The sequence below is a fragment of the Asparagus officinalis genome, chromosome 8, assembly GCF_001876935.1.
Source record: "Asparagus officinalis chromosome 8, Aspof.V1, whole genome shotgun sequence".
NCBI lineage: Eukaryota > Viridiplantae > Streptophyta > Magnoliopsida > Asparagales > Asparagaceae > Asparagus > Asparagus officinalis.
The window spans coordinates 129,226,911-129,244,423 of record NC_033801.1 but is presented as its reverse complement, the minus strand read 5'-3'; the positions used below and the strand labels follow the sequence as shown (position 1 = coordinate 129,244,423).

At 35.7% G+C, this 17,513-nt stretch overlaps 2 protein-coding genes across 7 annotated transcripts in view; both read left to right on the top strand.

The window, feature by feature from the left end:
- LOC109822428 overlaps nucleotides 1–4,393 on the top strand; it is a 5,074-nt gene extending 681 nt beyond the window's left edge. Inside the window, exons 1-4 of one of the 2 annotated variants that reach the window (XM_020388620.1) lie at nucleotides 7–551; nucleotides 1,331–1,513; nucleotides 2,459–2,741; nucleotides 3,831–4,393. In XM_020388620.1, the coding sequence (XP_020244209.1) occupies nucleotides 1,345–1,513; nucleotides 2,459–2,741; nucleotides 3,831–4,176 (798 nt within the window). In that variant the 5' untranslated portion in view covers nucleotides 7–551; nucleotides 1,331–1,344 and the 3' untranslated portion in view covers nucleotides 4,177–4,393. Of the gene's footprint in view, nucleotides 1–6; nucleotides 552–1,330; nucleotides 1,514–2,458; nucleotides 2,742–3,830 lie in introns of those variants that run through there. The other variant, XM_020388619.1, reaches the window with a different exon arrangement.
- On the top strand, nucleotides 5,387–16,326 carry LOC109819718 (UDP-N-acetylglucosamine transferase subunit ALG13 homolog). 5 transcript variants are annotated; one of them, XM_020385556.1, is made up of 7 exons: nucleotides 5,387–5,622; nucleotides 6,229–6,301; nucleotides 7,639–7,738; nucleotides 12,969–13,208; nucleotides 14,204–14,303; nucleotides 15,692–15,753; nucleotides 15,894–16,326. In XM_020385556.1, the coding sequence occupies exons 4-7, from the start codon at nucleotides 13,029–13,031 to the stop codon at nucleotides 16,086–16,088; spliced, it is 537 nt and encodes a 178-aa protein (XP_020241145.1). In that variant the 5' UTR covers nucleotides 5,387–5,622; nucleotides 6,229–6,301; nucleotides 7,639–7,738; nucleotides 12,969–13,028; the 3' UTR covers nucleotides 16,089–16,326. The 5 variants fall into 5 exon arrangements, with proteins under 5 accessions (XP_020241145.1, XP_020241150.1, XP_020241147.1 ...); XM_020385561.1 differs by having other exon boundaries at nucleotides 15,692–15,794; nucleotides 15,917–16,326; XM_020385558.1 differs by having other exon boundaries at nucleotides 7,639–7,752.

The window sequence follows — 17,513 nt, the reverse complement described above, 5'->3', positions numbered from 1 at the left end:
GGTGATGACTGACTGCCGGTAGGTGGCCGGCAGCAAAGGAGTGGCAACGGTCAAACTAGGTTGAGTGTGACTAATGCTTGTTGATTGGTATCGTGTGCTGTATAAATGGTCAAAGTTTGACCAATAACTTTCAAAATGGTGTTTTCAAAACACTTTTGAAAAAAAAACACCATGACATTGTGTTTTTCTACAAAAACACAACAAGAAAATCACCTTGATTACCAAACACGCCCTACAAATTATCGTGACCCATGAACGGGTCGCACATTTACCTAGACCCGAAACCCCCAGGCCGAAAAGCGAGATCCCAAAGAACGCGATTCGCCGAATAGCAGAACCCATTAGAAAATCAAACCGACGACCGAAAAAAAACACTAGATTTTCTTCCCAATTCTACATAAAATCCGGCGACGGCGTCTACGGGAGATTTGATACCCTCCTTCCTCGTCGTCGAAAACCCTAATTCTTCCCCAATTTGTCAAAAGACTCCATCGAGGACGAGCAAGAGATCCAATCTCCTCCTCCATCGTCAGTTACTTGCTCGATTTGAGGTAATCTTTCACTTCAACTTTGAAGAAATTATGTATTTTTGATCTTTTTCTGTTGTTATTCGCTAGATTCATTCAATTATATGTATGATTATGGAAATTTTTTTCCTGACGAAGTTAGGGCCAAAGGTTATATCTTTATCAGTTTCCAGTTGGAAGTATGGGAGAAAAACTTTAATTATATCAAGAACCTTGGAGTTTTAATTGCTGTGCTCTGCTTTTAGTTATCGTATTTTATAGCTAAAAGATTGCAGCTATGCCATATTTTGGAGATTATTGACAGTTCTTTTTCTTTCTTTCCTTTTTTTTTGGCTGAATGTTTTGAGTTGGGATTATTACTATAGACGTTTTAATTTGAATTGTGGGGGGAGAACTTGATGAAGAAGAAATGGAATCTATATGAAGAAGAGTTTCTGGCCGTGGCGTTTTAGTTGTAATGCTCTCTGAATTAGTTGGTGTTTATTTGAAGAATTGCATTTAGTTATTTCCTAGTTATGCCTAGCATTATATATGAATTCTTTTTCGAAAAAAATTGAAGAATTGCATTTAGTTATTTCCTAGTTATGCCTAGCATTATATATGAATTCTTTTTCGAAAAAAATTTGTATCGTAGTACCCATTTCATGTCTTTTGCTATGTTTTATTCGTTCAAGTCTGTCATAATTTCTTGTCAGGTGCTTTTTCTATTCCAGGGTTGGATTTGAAAATGTGGGTTTTTCTAGTTTGACCTATTTTGATGATTCTTTAAGCTTACTCTTGCTAATATGAAGTTTATTGATTAGTGATTAGACTATATATGGATTTGGAGACGGAGAACCGCCTTGCTGCCTTATTGATGGAGGAGGCAAGGCGATTGCGGGCTGAAGCTGAAAAAGAAGGTGTGCATGCTTATCTACGGCAGCCTAATGTAAGGGGTCGCCCAAATTCACGTTTCCTAACTGCCACTGTTCTTGGAGTGGAACAAGGTTGGTATAATGTTTTAAGAAATTAGTTTGAAGTTTTGAGTTCCTGTTTGTTTCCGTCTACAATTATGAGCATGACCTAATTTATTGATTTTATCTTGAATATAAGATGATGTTTCGATCAATTAACCCTACATATTTTATATTAGTTGAAATTTGTATTGGATACTTTGAAAGAGATTGTTACGGGTACATGATGTGCTGTGCATTGAAAATCTTCCATTTGATCAACCTATTTAGCATGAGTACTTCTACTTTAAATTCATGCACATGTCTAACTTACTAGAGATACGTGTGTTGACATTTCCTTGGACACTTCTAAAACATGTCGGGCGCTTCTTGAACTTGTGTTGAACAATTTTCATTCACTACTTCATTTATATTACATCTAAATATTTGTTTACTTTCATTTTATCTTTTAGGACCATACTTTAGTGGGAACACTGATTTGTTCAAAACTCTGATAAGTTTAGATATGTATAGCTAGTTTATAGAACATCGAATTACAAAGTCTTATTCTTTTTGTGAAGCCGTGAAGTTGTAAGCTAAATGTTTTAACATATTTGGGACCAACGGTTAACATGCCTATGTATGCATTTATTAGTTTATGCATTCAACTGTCCTCTCGTTGTCGCAAGTATCCTAACTTTTAAGGAATTTTTGTATCCTATCTCTGTGTTCATATCGTACCTCTGGCCCCTGTTCTCATCCATGTGTCTTAATGTTTTATGATGCTTGTTTCTTTTTTGTTCATGATGCAACTCAACTGGCAAGCAATGCAGTATGTAGGGTTGTCATGAAGGAAAGGGAGACAATAAAATGGAATGAACTTATATAAACCAAAGTTGTTACTTGTACTAATGATATTTCCTTCATGACAACCCTACATACTGCATATTTCCTGGCTTCTGATCCTGTTTGTCACTGATTTCCTTCTTTTTCAATCAGCAAATAGAGCAGTGGAAGTGAACGAAATGTGGCATGCTCGGGAGAAGGAAATGGAGCTCGATATGAAGCTAAAGAATAGAGCAAGAAACAACGATATACACAATAATGAGAGGAGCTGTGGCAACTCCCGTAAAAGGGTTTCTTCCAGTTCAAGGCATGAAGAAGCCTGTACAAGCTCCGCCTTACGTTCAGCAAGCAACCTTCGTCATGGTGCTCATGCTTGTTACTCAAGCGAGGATGGTGGTCTGAGAGATGACGAAGTGGAAGAGTTTCTCCTCTCAAGGTAACATTTTGCCGTGTAGGTTTAATTTTTTCTCTTAAGTTGCATGAAAATTAGAGTTTGATAAGCCAGGAAAAAATGCCTTTTCTTGCTCTAAAAGGGGATGTCCTTAATAGGCACTGTTTTAAAAAACCTCCGCCTAGTCCGCTTAGGCGTACGCCTAGGCCTAAACGGTACCTAAGCCGCCTAACTAGCGCCTAGCGCCTAGACGGTATTTAGGCTGGCCATCTAGATTTTACAAGCGTTTAGAGGAGCATTATCTGCTTACGTGGATTGCACCTTGTAGGCCTTGATTGTGATTTTATGTGTCGTAGCCTACACGTCCTCCAAACTCCATTAACCTTCAAATATGAACACCTTCACTACCTCCTCCGACCTTCAGCAAAACCTCATCGACCACCACTTAAATGAAGAAAGAAAAAAATGTCCAGAAACCGCTTAGGCGTCCGCCTAGGCGACTAAGCGCTGGGCGCCAAGTCCGACGCCTAGAAGCGTCCAACGTTTAATGTAACATTGTTAATAGGGATGATTCCGGATGTGGGAAAAAGAATTCATGTAGAGCATCACATGGAGGCTTTGCTTGTATGTAACATATAACACAACAACACATCCTTTTTCCCAAAATTTTGGGGCTGGGTACATTAATGTTATACTTCCCTTCATCTCTGTCAGGGGTTACCTCCTGTACTAAGCTAACCACTACCTTACAGCCAAGCTCTCTTAGGTCAACTTCTTGTCCCTAGATTTCATCAGATATGAAATAAGGTTAGTTTATTACTTTAGATAAAGAATGATTTATGCTTTTATTTTAGTTGTGAAAGTTAAAATATTGAGTTTTTTGAGCTACATCCTTCTACACCTATCCTATTTACAGATCTACCCTCCAAATCTGATTCTTTGATGTTGATTTAAAGCTACCCTTCCCATTTCTGAGATTGCACTGCAAATAGGATAGATGTTGGTCATCAAATTTTGTGATAACTGGCATAGTGCATCATTTAAATTGTATCTGATTTGTTGAAATCCTAATCTGTTAAAAGGCTGCAACGAATTGAATGCTATTTACTAAAAACCATAGCTTCAACATTTCAGGGCTAAACGGGGTCGAGGTGCTATTGGCTCAAGGATGGATGAACCTGGCCCCTATCCTTCCATAGATGGCGATGCTGGAAAAACGTTGGTTCACCCCGAGACGAGAGAGAAAGAAGAGTGGGAAAATCGAATTATTGGTCCAGAGAAGCCATCATACATAAAACTTCAAGAGTCTTCAGATGATGAAGTTAATTATACAGATAGCTCGAAGAAAAAAAATTGTTCTAAGGAGAAGATGAAGAAGAGATCGAGGAAGGAAAGATCAGAAAGAAAGAAAAGTAGAGAGAAGAAAAAGAGCCAGCACCGACGCCATAAGAGTCGAAGAAGTAGAGGTGATTCAGATTGATCTGATGAGTAAATTAAGGGGACAATACTTGCATCAACGAGCGTTTGTAATATATATTTCACAAAGTGAGGGTGTTTCTTGAGAGCTGGTATTAATGTTCTCTTGGAGGTGCTGTATTGAGACTGTGAATAGTACAGACTGTTTGTTATGCGCTCGTATAAGTGAAAATATGATACAAAATCATTGGATGAAATGATCATTTCTTCCTTAAAGTGAACTCTCGAAATTGCCTCCTAAAGTAACAATTTGCATAAAAGAAAGTAGTTAAAAAATGTTAGTTTGGAGGAAAAGGAGATAAACAGATAAAACCCTATGAAGAAATACAAAAAATTTTATTACATTATTAATCAGTTAAATATTTGGTTGTAGATTCACAACAAAATGGTCATTTTGTTGCAAAATTATATTAGGTTATGTTTGGGAACTAAGGTTTGGACCCGTATTTGAAATCCGGGTCAGCCCAAATCTAAATATCTCGCTTGGATTTCAAATTTGGTTTTAGATTTTAAATCAAATAATTTTATAGAGGTGGATTTTGAAGCGCAATATTATTATGGATTTGAACTCCCCACCACTGATCCTCATCTACTTCTTTATTACTAAAAAAGAACAATAAAAAACCTAAAATAAATATCTACTTCTTTATTACTAAAGAGTAACAATAAAAAAACTAAAATGAATAGCAACCCCAACCCTGATCTCTCTCCAAAAATGAATAACCAAATCCACCCCCCACCCCCCCTCCTCCCATCGACCTCAAAAAAGAAAAGGACAAATTTTCAAAACCGTCCCATTTGCGATTTTATTCCCAAAAAACAATCCATTTCCTCTTTATTTGTAAAAACCGACCTGGTTTCAGCCTCAGCGTTAAAACCAGGTCGTTTTTTACAAAAAAAGTTCCGAAACTTCACGGGAGTTCAACTCCCGTGAAGTTTAACAACTTAATTAAATAGCTGCTAAACTTCACGGGAGTTGAACTCCCGTGAAGTTTCTTAGTTAAAAAAAAATTGAGTTGTGGAACTTCACGGGAGTTGAACTCCTGTGAAGTTTAGCAGCTTAATTAAATAATTGCTAAACTTCATGGGAGTTCAACTTCCGTGAAGTTTCGGAACTTTTTTTGTAAAAACCAGCCCACGTTTTTTAGAAATAAAATCGCAAAAGGGTCTGTTTTGAAATTTTGTCCAAAAAGAAAAAGAAAAAAAAGGTCGTCGTCCTCCTCCTCTTTCTCTCTTCTCTCCGCCCTCGTCATCCTCTCCCTCCTCCCGCTCCTCTCCTCCGCCGGCCGCCCCTGCAAGACCCTCTTCATTTCCTACTACACCACCACCATCACCACCTCGGCCGCCACGTCACCCCTCTCCGACCGCCACGCGGCCACCTCAGGACGCGATCGACACCTTCATCAGCATCACGGGCGCTTCTGAGGCCGTCGCCGTACGGATGCTCGAGGTGAGCTTTCTCGATTTGGATTGCCTTAGGGTCTTCAATTAGATTGCTGAACTAGGGTTTGAGTGAGTTGTTTGGTTTGATTTGGTAGAATTGATGTTGATTGTTTTGATGTGACGCTGAGATTTTTTATAGAATTAAGTGTTTGATTTGAGCGGTGAATGGGATGATCATCGTAAGTTCAGGATCGCAGTTGGTGGTGAAAGTTGAGACTTTGATTTTTTGATGGTGGTGTGCTTTTTTTGTGATCTTACTAGGTTCTCTAATTTTAGAAAGTCAGCCAAAGTAGGAAAAATCATTGCGATTGCCTGGAAGATCTCGCGAGAAAGTAGATTATTTAGATTGTCTCAGTTATTATATTATATGCAGCCTACTATTTTTTTTAATAAGCATTTTACTTGAATTAGTGTTTGCAACTATTTGATTTTAAACCATGCCATAGCTTAGAGGAAGCATTATTTAACAAATTCTACTGCATACATATTCTATCTCATCTGATATACTTTTTTTCAGTAGTACATTGTCCTTTCAACTTGCTTTTGGTTTATTAAGCTTCTTTTTCGAGCAGTTATTATGTTAGGCATGAAATGAATGCTTTTTTCTGGACAGGTATGACTGCGGAATGTTCATGCTCAAATATATAGACTTTTACAGCAGAGGTTTAGATCTTACATTTGGGCAGGTGAGAATCTCTTTTGTTTTTTCTATTCCTGGATTGTTTGTAATTTAGATGGGTTAATCAAAATTCCAATTGCCTGTAATGGGTGATTTTTTATTCTGCATATATGAAAAAAGTGTTAATATTGACTCACCCAATTCTGGGTAGATAAGTAGACTCTCACTACCTATAGCATGTAAGTCCGTTTTCATAAATTTACAAGATGCTGCTGACAAATATCTTTTAGACGGAATGTGGTATTATGTAATTTTCTTCACACTCTTACACAGCTTTCTGACAAGATGTTGCTGCCAAATATCTTTTAGATAGAATTCAGTATCATGTAATTTTCTTTGCACACACCACACACATGCATTCATGTGAATACTCTACATAAAAATTGAACTTCTGAATTTTCAAATTGAAAATGTATACCTTTGAATGTGTTGTTAATACACTGGCTACTTAGAAGCTATTGGTAGTATCCAAGATGCAAAATTTTGGGTTTCCAAATTGAGAAGTGGATGTGATTTAATACAGATGAGACTACTTAGAAACAAAATTTTCAATGGCTGCAGCATGTTTTAGCCATGTATCAAGTGGCAAAAAAAATTATTTTATGAATAGTTTAAAACATTGATTTTGATAGCATATGGTTCATGTTTAAAAAACGTGTAAATCATCCCAGATATTATTTGTAATAATTTGTATCAACGATAAAATATTCAAATTTGGATGTGCAGTATATGATTAGTGGATTGCTCTTGATAATCGCCTAGCTTAACATATGGGTGTATGTGTGGCAGAGTGACTTTGAGGTAGATTTAGTGGTCTATGAATATATCATAGGTTTAGAGTTCCTAATAGTTGGTGATTGTAGCCTTCTGTGCTTCTGTTTTCTAGGAATACATGTCTTATTTCAGGAAGAGGAATAAAGGAGATTCTAAGGCTGAGAGCTGATTAGATTAGTAGTAATGACCTCATACAGAACTAACCTTATAGTATTATCAGTCATTGAAGTGGAATAGGTCCACCTTTCTGCATGAGAGCAATTTTGCACTCGGTAATTCCCTGGAGCTTGCAACAAGTTCATCTGTCCATATAATCGTGAGAGTGTTTGCTTGATGCTTTTCAAATTTTGATGGTTATATTGTGAGTTTCTATTAGCTTGAATATTGTTTTCGATTATAATGCTCCAAGTAGATCTAACCTTATTTTGTATGTACACATTGAGTCCACAAATTCAAACTTCTTACAAAATGAGAATACATATTTGTGAATTGATAACCATAAATTGTACCTTAGATACAACTCGCAAGTCATATGCATTGCTTTGAAAGTTGCAATACCTTCAAGTGCAGTGAAATGTGGTGCACCTGGACCAAAAGACAATCGCTCTATATCATACGCTCACAGTTTTATGCAAATCGATTTTGGACTAACCAGAGTTGCAGACGAAAGGTGAAAATAATTTGGTAACAAATGCATATGACTTGCGAATATATTGAATTTCTCATTGCACAATTTCCTATCAAATTAATTTTGTATCATCATCTATTCTATCAGGCATTTTAACTCTCACTGTATTACACACTTTTTTACATCTTTTCTTTTCCCTATTCGTACAAACTGGTGAGGATGGTGTATTAATGCACACAACTCCTTCATAGCAGGTTTATAGAGGGAAATGCATATGTGACTATTTTCTAAGAATTCAGATTGCTAAATACCCTTGCCATAATATTGAGTTGTGTAATTACCATGTAGTCATTAAATATAAATTTTAAGCAAATACACATCATATAGGTCATTTATTATGTTGAAGTACCCATTCATTTCACACAATCAACTAGACAACTATAACAATGCGTCATATTTTCTTGTGGTATATTTGTGATTAAAGTGGAAATCATTATTGTCCAGGATTTTATAAACTGATATATAAATGCCATAATTTTATATTCTTTTACCATAATTTGTTTAAACATATAGTTTAATATATGCTATAACAATTTGTTTAAACATATTATTTAATATGCTTTATAATTTTAATTGTACAATAAAAATATGTAATTAAAACTAAGATGACGAATGTTCCAAGTGCAATGGTAAAAAAGAGGCGGTGGGTCGTGCTTGGCACGGAGTACATATAGTATATTATATTATTAGTATATATATTATATTTATATAATATTATATATATATCCTTACTATATATATATATATTATATATATATATTATATATATATATAATATATACTATATATATCATTATAGTAATATAATATATATATATATAGAGAGAGATTAATGAGTGTCTCTATGTCCAGGAGGGGATTTTTCGCTGACACTTATATGGCAATCCGGCCCATACTCACGACTCCTCTCTCCTACTTTCATGAGGAAGGTGGAGATTTGTGCCCATAAAGGTCAACGGGGGGAAATCCCTCATTGACGAATGATAGCTCATTATCTCATATATATATATATATATAATATATATATATATATATATATATATATGTATATATATATATATATATATTATATAAGAGAGAGAGAGAAGAGAGATTGACGAGGAGAGAGAGCAGAGAGAGAGAGAATATGGGTATGCACTTGGTACGCAAGCACATAAAAGTTGTCCCGCCTCCACTCATATCAAATGTGGGACAAATCACATGGGTAGTGATCGGATGAGGGATGTGACACATAGCTATGCAAGCTATCAAACTTTGTGCTTGGGATTAAAGCATACCATATTTCTCATATATATATATATTATGAGAAAAATGGAGAAACTTGGTACTAAGTTGCTTCAAGCAACTTGGTAGTGATGTGGCCTAATCTTGATCCTACATCTACATAGGAGTGGTGAAGGGTGGTTGAGGCTCTATCTTCGAGGTGTGATGTAGGCTCAAGATTAGGGCCACATCACTACAGTTGTTTTAAGCAACTTGGTAGCCAAGTTCTCCATATTTTCTCTCTCTCTCTCTCTATATTATATATATAATATTATATATGAGAAATATGGGTATGCTTGGTACCAAGCACAAATTTTGTGCTTGATAGTGATGTGTCACATCCCCATCCACTCACTACCCATGTGAATTTGTTCCCACATTTGAATGAGTGGAGGGGGATTTGACACCTCACTACTAAACATAACTTTTTGTGCTTGGTACCAAGCATACCCATATTTCTCTCTCTATATATGAGAAATATGAGTATGCTTGGTACCAAACACAAATTTTATGCTTGGTAGTGATGTGTCACATCCCCATCCACTCACTACCCATGTGAATTTTTTCTCACATTTGAATGAGTGGAGGGGGATTTGACACCTCACTACCAAGCACAATTTTTTGTGCTTGGTACCAAGCATACCCATATTTCTCTCTCTCTCTCTCTCTCTCTATATATATATATATATATATCCAATGCGATAGTAAATTAATGGCATGATATTGTTATTTTGCATTCTTGTATTTTTTGTGATCTAAATAATAATCTTTTAATTCATAAAAGTGATCAAATGATAAGTTTTCTTAAAAGAAAGTAGTTAAAAAATGTTAGTTTGGAGGAAAAGGAGATAAACAGATAAAACCCTATGAAGAAATACAAAAAAAATATATATTGCATTATTAATCAGTTAAATATTTGGTTGTAGATTCACAACAAAATGACCATTTTGTTGCAAAATTATATTAGGCTATGTTTGGGAACTAAGATTTCGACCCGTATTTGAAATCCAGGTCAGTCCAAATCTGAATATCTAGCTTGGATTTCAAATTTGGTTTTAGATTTTAAATTTTGTAGAGGTGGATTTTGAAGCGCAATATTATTATGGATTTGAACTCCCCACCCCTGACCATCATGATTCATCAAAACCAATCATCCCCTTCATCTAATCAATCTCTGTCTCCTCAAAATCCCGACTCTCTCTCTCTTTCTCTCTCTCTCTCTCACAAACCCTAGACCGAGTCGATCGCCACCTCCAGCCAACGCCTCGTCTCTGACGACTCCGGCCCCTCTTCTCCGGCGACCTATCCCCCCTCTTTCCTTTGTCTCCTGTCGTTCGCCGCCATGAACCACCGCTTTGAACTCTCAATCTCAAGAGGCTTCAAGAGGCGGTCCATGCTCGAGCGTTGCACCCTTGATCTTCCATAATACTCGAGGGCATCTGAATCGAGGTTTGTGTATATACCAGGTAATCTGTTGGTGGCGTTTGGAGAGCTTGTATCATCTTCATGCTTGTGGTCGACGATATGAGTTGTTTAATTTTTGACAAAGTTGGGGATTTTTCTTATGCGGAGTATTGTAATTTTGCCAAGATTTGGAATTTTTAGGGGTTTAATAATTCTGAAAGGAGCAAATTTGGAAGATAAATGGTTTTAAAACGGTAGTTTGAGCTTGTGGCTAAATTTAGCATGCTATCTGTATTGTTCGATTATTTTGTTTGATGGAATCTTATCCATGTAGAATCACCTCTTTTCTTGACATTTTGTGAGTGTTATACTTTAATAATAATAATCTTTATGAAACCTTATTGACTTTGTTCATGTATGTAATTAAGAATCAAAGTCACTTTTATTCTTATGAATGTATGATCATATCTCCAGCATTTTGTTTATATCAACGGAGAACAGAATGATGTCTTTCTAAATGTGCCCATATTCTTTTTTCCTTGTGCTTTTTTAATTACAAACTTTCCGTGATTAGTGGAAATTCTACCTGGGGTGAAGAACGGACAATTACTTTGAAGTTGTTTAAAAATGAACAAGAAAACGGAAGGATCAAACAAACCCATATTAATTGATTTTGGATATAATTAGTCTATCAGCAAATAGATCGAAATGTAGGATTTAAAATCCCTTCATCTGGCAAAGTATCCAAACACATGATTTACTAAAACCATGGATTTGAAATCTTAGATTTAAGATCTATTGATTTCGATTATAGGCATGAAATCCAAATTCCACTTCCCAAACGCAACCTTACGGAAACCTGCTGCATTTCTTAAATAGTGAAATAGTCAATGCCTATATTTGTCTGTAGAGATTTTTGCACATGATACCTTGAAGAAAAAAGTTTTTCCATTTTAATTTCAGGGAAATAGGGGTATAAACTGTGCAAATATGGGCTGAATAGTGGCATTTCTATATTATTGTCTTTTTTTCTGATGGTATACAAATGCTAATGTTGGGTATCTGCCCGGTAAGAACTAAAGCCCAAACTCAACAACTATTAGGTAATGCTGGATCTGGATCCGACCCGAAAGCTTGCCTCCAGATAGAACACCTGCAGAGGGGAGAGTGATACAAGTTGCCGTGCGAGCACCTTTGATCGCGGAATTATCAAAAGTGGGTTGAGAAGAGGATGACAGAAACACAAGCACAATTCAGTATATGACGAAGGAAATTACCTTCTCTAGATTATGAGTATGAAAAGATTACAATCCCTCTCTCACAATCTCACTAGAATCGAGAACAAACTCTCAATTCTCACTAAACCCTAATACAATGATTAGAATCTCTCTTAATTACCTCTCTGATTCTTTAAAAACCCTAAAACAATCCTTTATATAGGTGTACAAACGTGGATGGTAATTTGGTAAATAACCAGACTCAAAACCAACAAGAATTCGTGTGAACAGAAACCCAAACGAACCAGGAAACCATCGATGAGTCGACTCATGACTGAGATGAGTCGACTCGTCCGAAACTAGACAAAACTCAAAAACCAGCGATGAGTCGACTCATGACAGTCATGAGTCGACTCAACCTGATGAGTCGACTCATGACTGTTATGAGTCGACTCACATGCTGAAAACTGAATACTTCGATTCTTCTGCTCGTCGTCTCGTTCCATGCTTCCTCCTGCGTTCCCTTGTGCTGTTTGACACCTCTATTCTCATGCTATCATGAGAATCATCTATCCTCAAGCTCCCATGAGGATCGCTAAGTTCCGATGAGAAGATACACCCGTATCAGAGAGACTCGCTTTCACAAAAAGAAGGTAACTTTTCTCTTTTCAAAGCAATTTCCCTTAATTTCAAGTTCTTTTTATTGCTATGATGATATTTTAGATCCCTTCCCTTCTCTTTTTCTTGAGATTTTTAATGGGTTTTACCTAGGAGTTCATTTGAGACATGGGTCAAGCTGAATATTAGGAAAGTTGCCAATATTTTTCATAATTTTTTGTTACTCCTATTTTCACAGTCCATCTACTTTGGGTTGTGTTTGTATTGATTCATATTCTGTTTGCTTATTAGTCTAAATATATGTCTTCAATCAATTTCATGATTAAATCAATTTGTTAGTTTTTAATTTTAGGTTATATATTGCTTCTAAGAACTATAATCCAATTGGATCAATTTTTTTTTTAAGTTTCTCTGATGAATTTGCTTCTAAACAATTTGGTTATATGTGAGAACAATGCTATCTTTATCTTTCAAGCTATTACGATGAACAATTGTTGTCCTTGTTGCACAAATTTTTTTTCTATTATGTGTTGGAATCATAGATCACCATTGCTGAAATGAAAATGGAGTATTATCAAAATTGGAGTCATTAAAACTCTTTGTAAGTATATCCTTGATTTATTATACATATAGCACAATACCTAATTTAGTAATAAACTATATTCATAACTCCTTAATTTCTCACTTATTTTGTTACATGTTTCTTGCAGGTCAATCTTACTCATTTAGTCGATCTTTTAAAGAAAACAACTAGCATATAACTGGACGAAATGGGTGAAGGCGGAGAAAATGGGAGAGCAAAGAAAACCGTGTTTGTGACGGTTGGAACCACATGTTTTGATGCTCTTGTTAAAGCAGTAGACTCCGGCGAAGTAAAAGAGGTGTTATTTCGAAAAGGCTACACCGACCTTCTGATTCAAATGGGTCGGGGATCTTATTTTCCCTCGAAGGTGTCAGCTTTTCCTCCTCTGCAGACTCTTATGATGTATTTCAATTTCATAACTAGATTAGTATTAGAAAGAAAAAGTTCATTGCTGTATACATAATATATTTATATGGGTAACCCTTGTAGTAGCACCCAATTGCAGAGAGAGCCCTCGTACTATTTGCAGATGGACCCCCTATGGTAGCACCGAATTGCAGATATACCCCCTGTAGTAGCACCCACTTGCAGAGAGAGCCCTCGTACTATTTGCAGATAGATCCTCACAATGATTTTTTTAAGAGTTAAGGAAAATAGCATTTGGGTGTTATGTCCTCACCAATAGTACCACATGGGGTCTATCCTCCTCTACAAAACTTTTTGGACTCTTAAAAGAGTCAAAAGAAATTAACGTAGAGGGTCTATCTACACAATTAAGAAGAACAAGGCGTCTATCCATAATTGGGTGACCCTACAGGGGTCCATCAGCAATTGGGTGACGCTACAGGGGATCCATCAGTAAGGAACTATATTTATATAATGGTGTCAATTTGTATCTTGGGCAAACGCTATAGTTACTATTGGTTAGCTTCACATATGCTCAGAGAAGACATACTTTATTGTTCATGTAATGCTTGAATATTTTCAGTTTTCTAGTCTTCACATGTTCGATGAGCATTTATCTTCAATCATACCTTATAAGAAAAAATTGTTCCCATGATTATGTTAATAGCCAAGCCGATGAGCATTTATCTTCAATCATACCTTATAAGAAAAAATTGTTCCCATGATTATGTTAATAGCCAAGCATAGGTCAGCCTCTGCAGTCTTGGCCTCTTATATTAATATTGATTGTTAAAGAAAACTGATGCAACTTAGCATTGTTTATATAATCATATTTTTTCTTTCTTACCATGGAGGGTGCATATAAGTCCCTGGCATAAATCATTGAACTCCTGTTGTAAGTTGTCCTCTTTGTGACAGTGAAAACAAAATGCTGTTTCTCATAAACTCATACTATAGATTTCAGGAGATGATGGATCTCTTTCTGTAGATCACTTCACTTTCTCACCAAGTATTGCTGACTACATGAAGTCTGCTTCTTTAATCATCAGTCATGCAGGTAATATTGTGTGCCAGAACTTCTTATACTCATTGTTTTTTACAATCAAGCAGTGCTTCTTATTGGTAATTGTCTCAATAAATTTTTGAGATAATTTTCGAGAACTAGTACATATATTCCTCTGTATATGTTATTATGGTCTTCTTCTACTATCAGTTCTCTTTTATAAATCAGTGAATTCTTATATGCATTTTACCTCAAATATGGCGCTGAAAACTATGATCTAGAGACAAGTTTTTAATTGTCAAAATAAAAATATTTGTACCTTACCTTTTCCTAGTATTATAAGAAAGTAACCATTCTAGTATAAAAGATAAACAATTCACTCTTCAAATTTGTTTATGGCTTTACAAGTGGTTTGAAACCGTAACATGTCCCTTGAAAGTTTGAAATTTTAGTCAGTAAAAACAAAATCGCATGAGAGGTCAAAAGTCAAATTTCTAAGAGCTACTGGCAGTGTTTTATGAAACCTCATCTGCAGCTTTTCTTCAGTCAAGTATGTGCTTGAAGCCGTGAAATCCTGAGTAATTGTGTGTTTCCTTCTGAAATGAACTAATACTTGCTCATCAGACCTCTTGATCAAAATCTAGCCTCATGACTATATTAGTGCCCTGATGTCTATAAGATACGAGTACCATAACAAAGGGGCAATAGCATGACTATACATTGTGAGGCCAGGACATTGAAGATAAATCTGATTGACTATCCAACTGATTTAGTGAATTGAAAAATCTTAAACCTCAGATCTCATAGGATCACAAAGCCCATTAAAATTGCCATTCATTCTTCAATTTCAGTATGTGAGAGTAAATATATTCATAATTTTGGTGGCTGGATAAATACACAGAAGAAGTGATGTCATGTTCAAATTTAGTGGGTGAAAAGCTAACTCAAAATAGCAAATTATGTAAAAGTAGTGGGGAAAAAATGATTATGAATGGTGAGAGGAAGGGTCTTCCATTTTGTTTTCTTGGGTTGGTTACTTGCGTGTATGTGTTGCGTGCAAACAAATCGAACATGACACTTACAGTATCCATATCATTTTCTAATCATAAATAACGATACAAGTATATTTACGTATATTTACTAAAAGCAAATCCAATCATATCTACCAATTTTGACCATGCATATGGAGCAGATGAGGAAAATGGATATGAATACATATTAGATATGAGATGAATGTGTAAAGATCTAGAAATATATAGGTCATATGACATAAAAATTGTCTAGATGCAACAGATACTGCTACTTTTTGCACCTTGCATGATTACTTAATAATTATTATTTCTCAGAAATCTTCCCTAAATCACAAATTTCTCTAAATATTTTACCATTTTTGTAGCTTCTTCAAAGAAATAAACAATACCACATAAACTACTAATGTGCAGGTTCAGGGAGCATATTTGAAAGCCTACGGGTGGGTAAACCCCTCATCGTAGTTGTCAACGAGGACTTGATGGATAACCATCAGAGCGAACTAGCTGAAGAATTGTAAACCCCTCATCGTAGTTGTCAACGAGGACTTGATGGATAACCATCAGAGCGAACTAGCTGAAGAATTGGCAGAGAGAAAGCATTTATTTTGACGAGGACTTGATGGATAACCATCAGAGCGAACTAGCTGAAGAATTGGCAGAGAGAAAGCATTTATTTTGCGCTCGTCCTCAAACCCTTCATCAAACCATTGAAACCATGGATTTGGAGTCTCTTCTTCCTTATCCACCAGGGGATGCAATGCCTGTTGTTAAGCTTATCAATGAGTTCCTCGGCTTTCCATCTGAATGATTCTTACTTGGACATATAATTTTTTTCTGTTTACATGTTTTGGTGGACATTGATCAATACTTGTTTTTTTTTTTTAAGATGGTGGTGTTTATACTTTATTCTGTTGTCATGTTGCTGAATAATTTCTTTTTGTCCTTTACCCTTTTTGTCTTTGTATTTATGGATGTATTGTTTTATATTGGAGCTATGGGTGCACTCACTATCATCTCATTAATGAAAGGGGATGGGTTTGTGTGAACTGTGAAGGACATTATCTGAACAAGTATGTGTTATGCATGCGCATATTTGTGTATATTTGGGTAAATTGCAGACAAACCTCCTTATGTATATCTTCACTTGAACTTATTGTTGGATTTAAATCTAATTAAATCTATTTGTGGGTACATATGATTAATCAATGTGTATTACTATCTTTAAGGATAACCCACTTAAAGTGATCAATCAATTTGGGTTAATAGGTATTTAAATATATCATGAGGTTATATGTGCAGATACCAGGTTGTAATTGTAATTTGATGAGGGGTCAAATTACAAATGTACAACACCTATATATAATGGGTTATGGTCCCTAATCTAGGGTTAACCACTCTCATTCTCTTATCCCCATCTAAAGAGATCCATAAGAGAGAAACCCTAAGGTTAGAAGATCATCAAAACCCTAATCAAGTTTTCTTCAATGGATTCAGGTATATGCTTCCGCACCTTTTGATTCTTGTTAATCTCTTTGAATTAAATCATGGTTTTATGGTTTAGATCTCAAGTTTTTTTATTAAATCTAACAAGTGGTATCAGAGCCACCATTGATTTGTTCTAAGAGATTAAGATTAAAATTAGGGTTCTTTGATCTTAATTTGTGTTTGATTCGGATCTGTTCATGGATGAACAGTAAAGTTTTTTATTTTTGGATGAACAGTAAAGATTTTTATTTTCGGATGAATAGTAAAATTCTCATGTTGTTTGGTTTTTTCTTTCGATTTTTGGATCTGTAGCATTTATGAACTCTAAAGTTCATTTCTTTTGTGTTTGATTCAATTTTTGAGGTTTGGATCTAAATGATTTGAGTTCAAATATCGACAGAAAAAAAAATAATTATCTTTTTTTTTTGGGGATTTTTTGATTTGTCGTCAATCTCCAAAACTCCTCGTCGGAGTTGATTCAGCGGCGGCGGTTTCATATTAAACCCTCAAGGGGTTCGTGCACGTGAAAACATGCTAAAATTAAGGAGGTGGTTACCTCAATTTTTGGCGAGAAAACTTGCTAAAATTAAGGAGGTGGTTACCTCAATTTTTGGCGAGAAAACTTGCTAAAATTAAGAAGGTGCTTACCTCAATTTTTGGCGAGAAAACGTGCTAAAATTAAGGAGGTGGTTACCTCAATTTTTGGCGAGGCTTGAAAGCTTCAAACGAACCTTGCGTTCGTTCTCAA

Coding starts and splice junctions, on each gene's coding strand:
- LOC109819718 (XM_020385561.1), top strand. CDS start 13,029: ATGGGTGAAGGCGGAGAAAATGGGAGAGCAAAGAAAACCGTGTTTGTG. Junction 14,304..15,691: donor TTTAATCATCAGTCATGCAG/GTAATATTGTGT, acceptor ACTAATGTGCAG/GTTCAGGGAGCATATTTGAA. Junction 15,795..15,916: donor AGCGAACTAGCTGAAGAATT/GTAAACCCCTCA, acceptor TAACCATCAGAG/CGAACTAGCTGAAGAATTGG.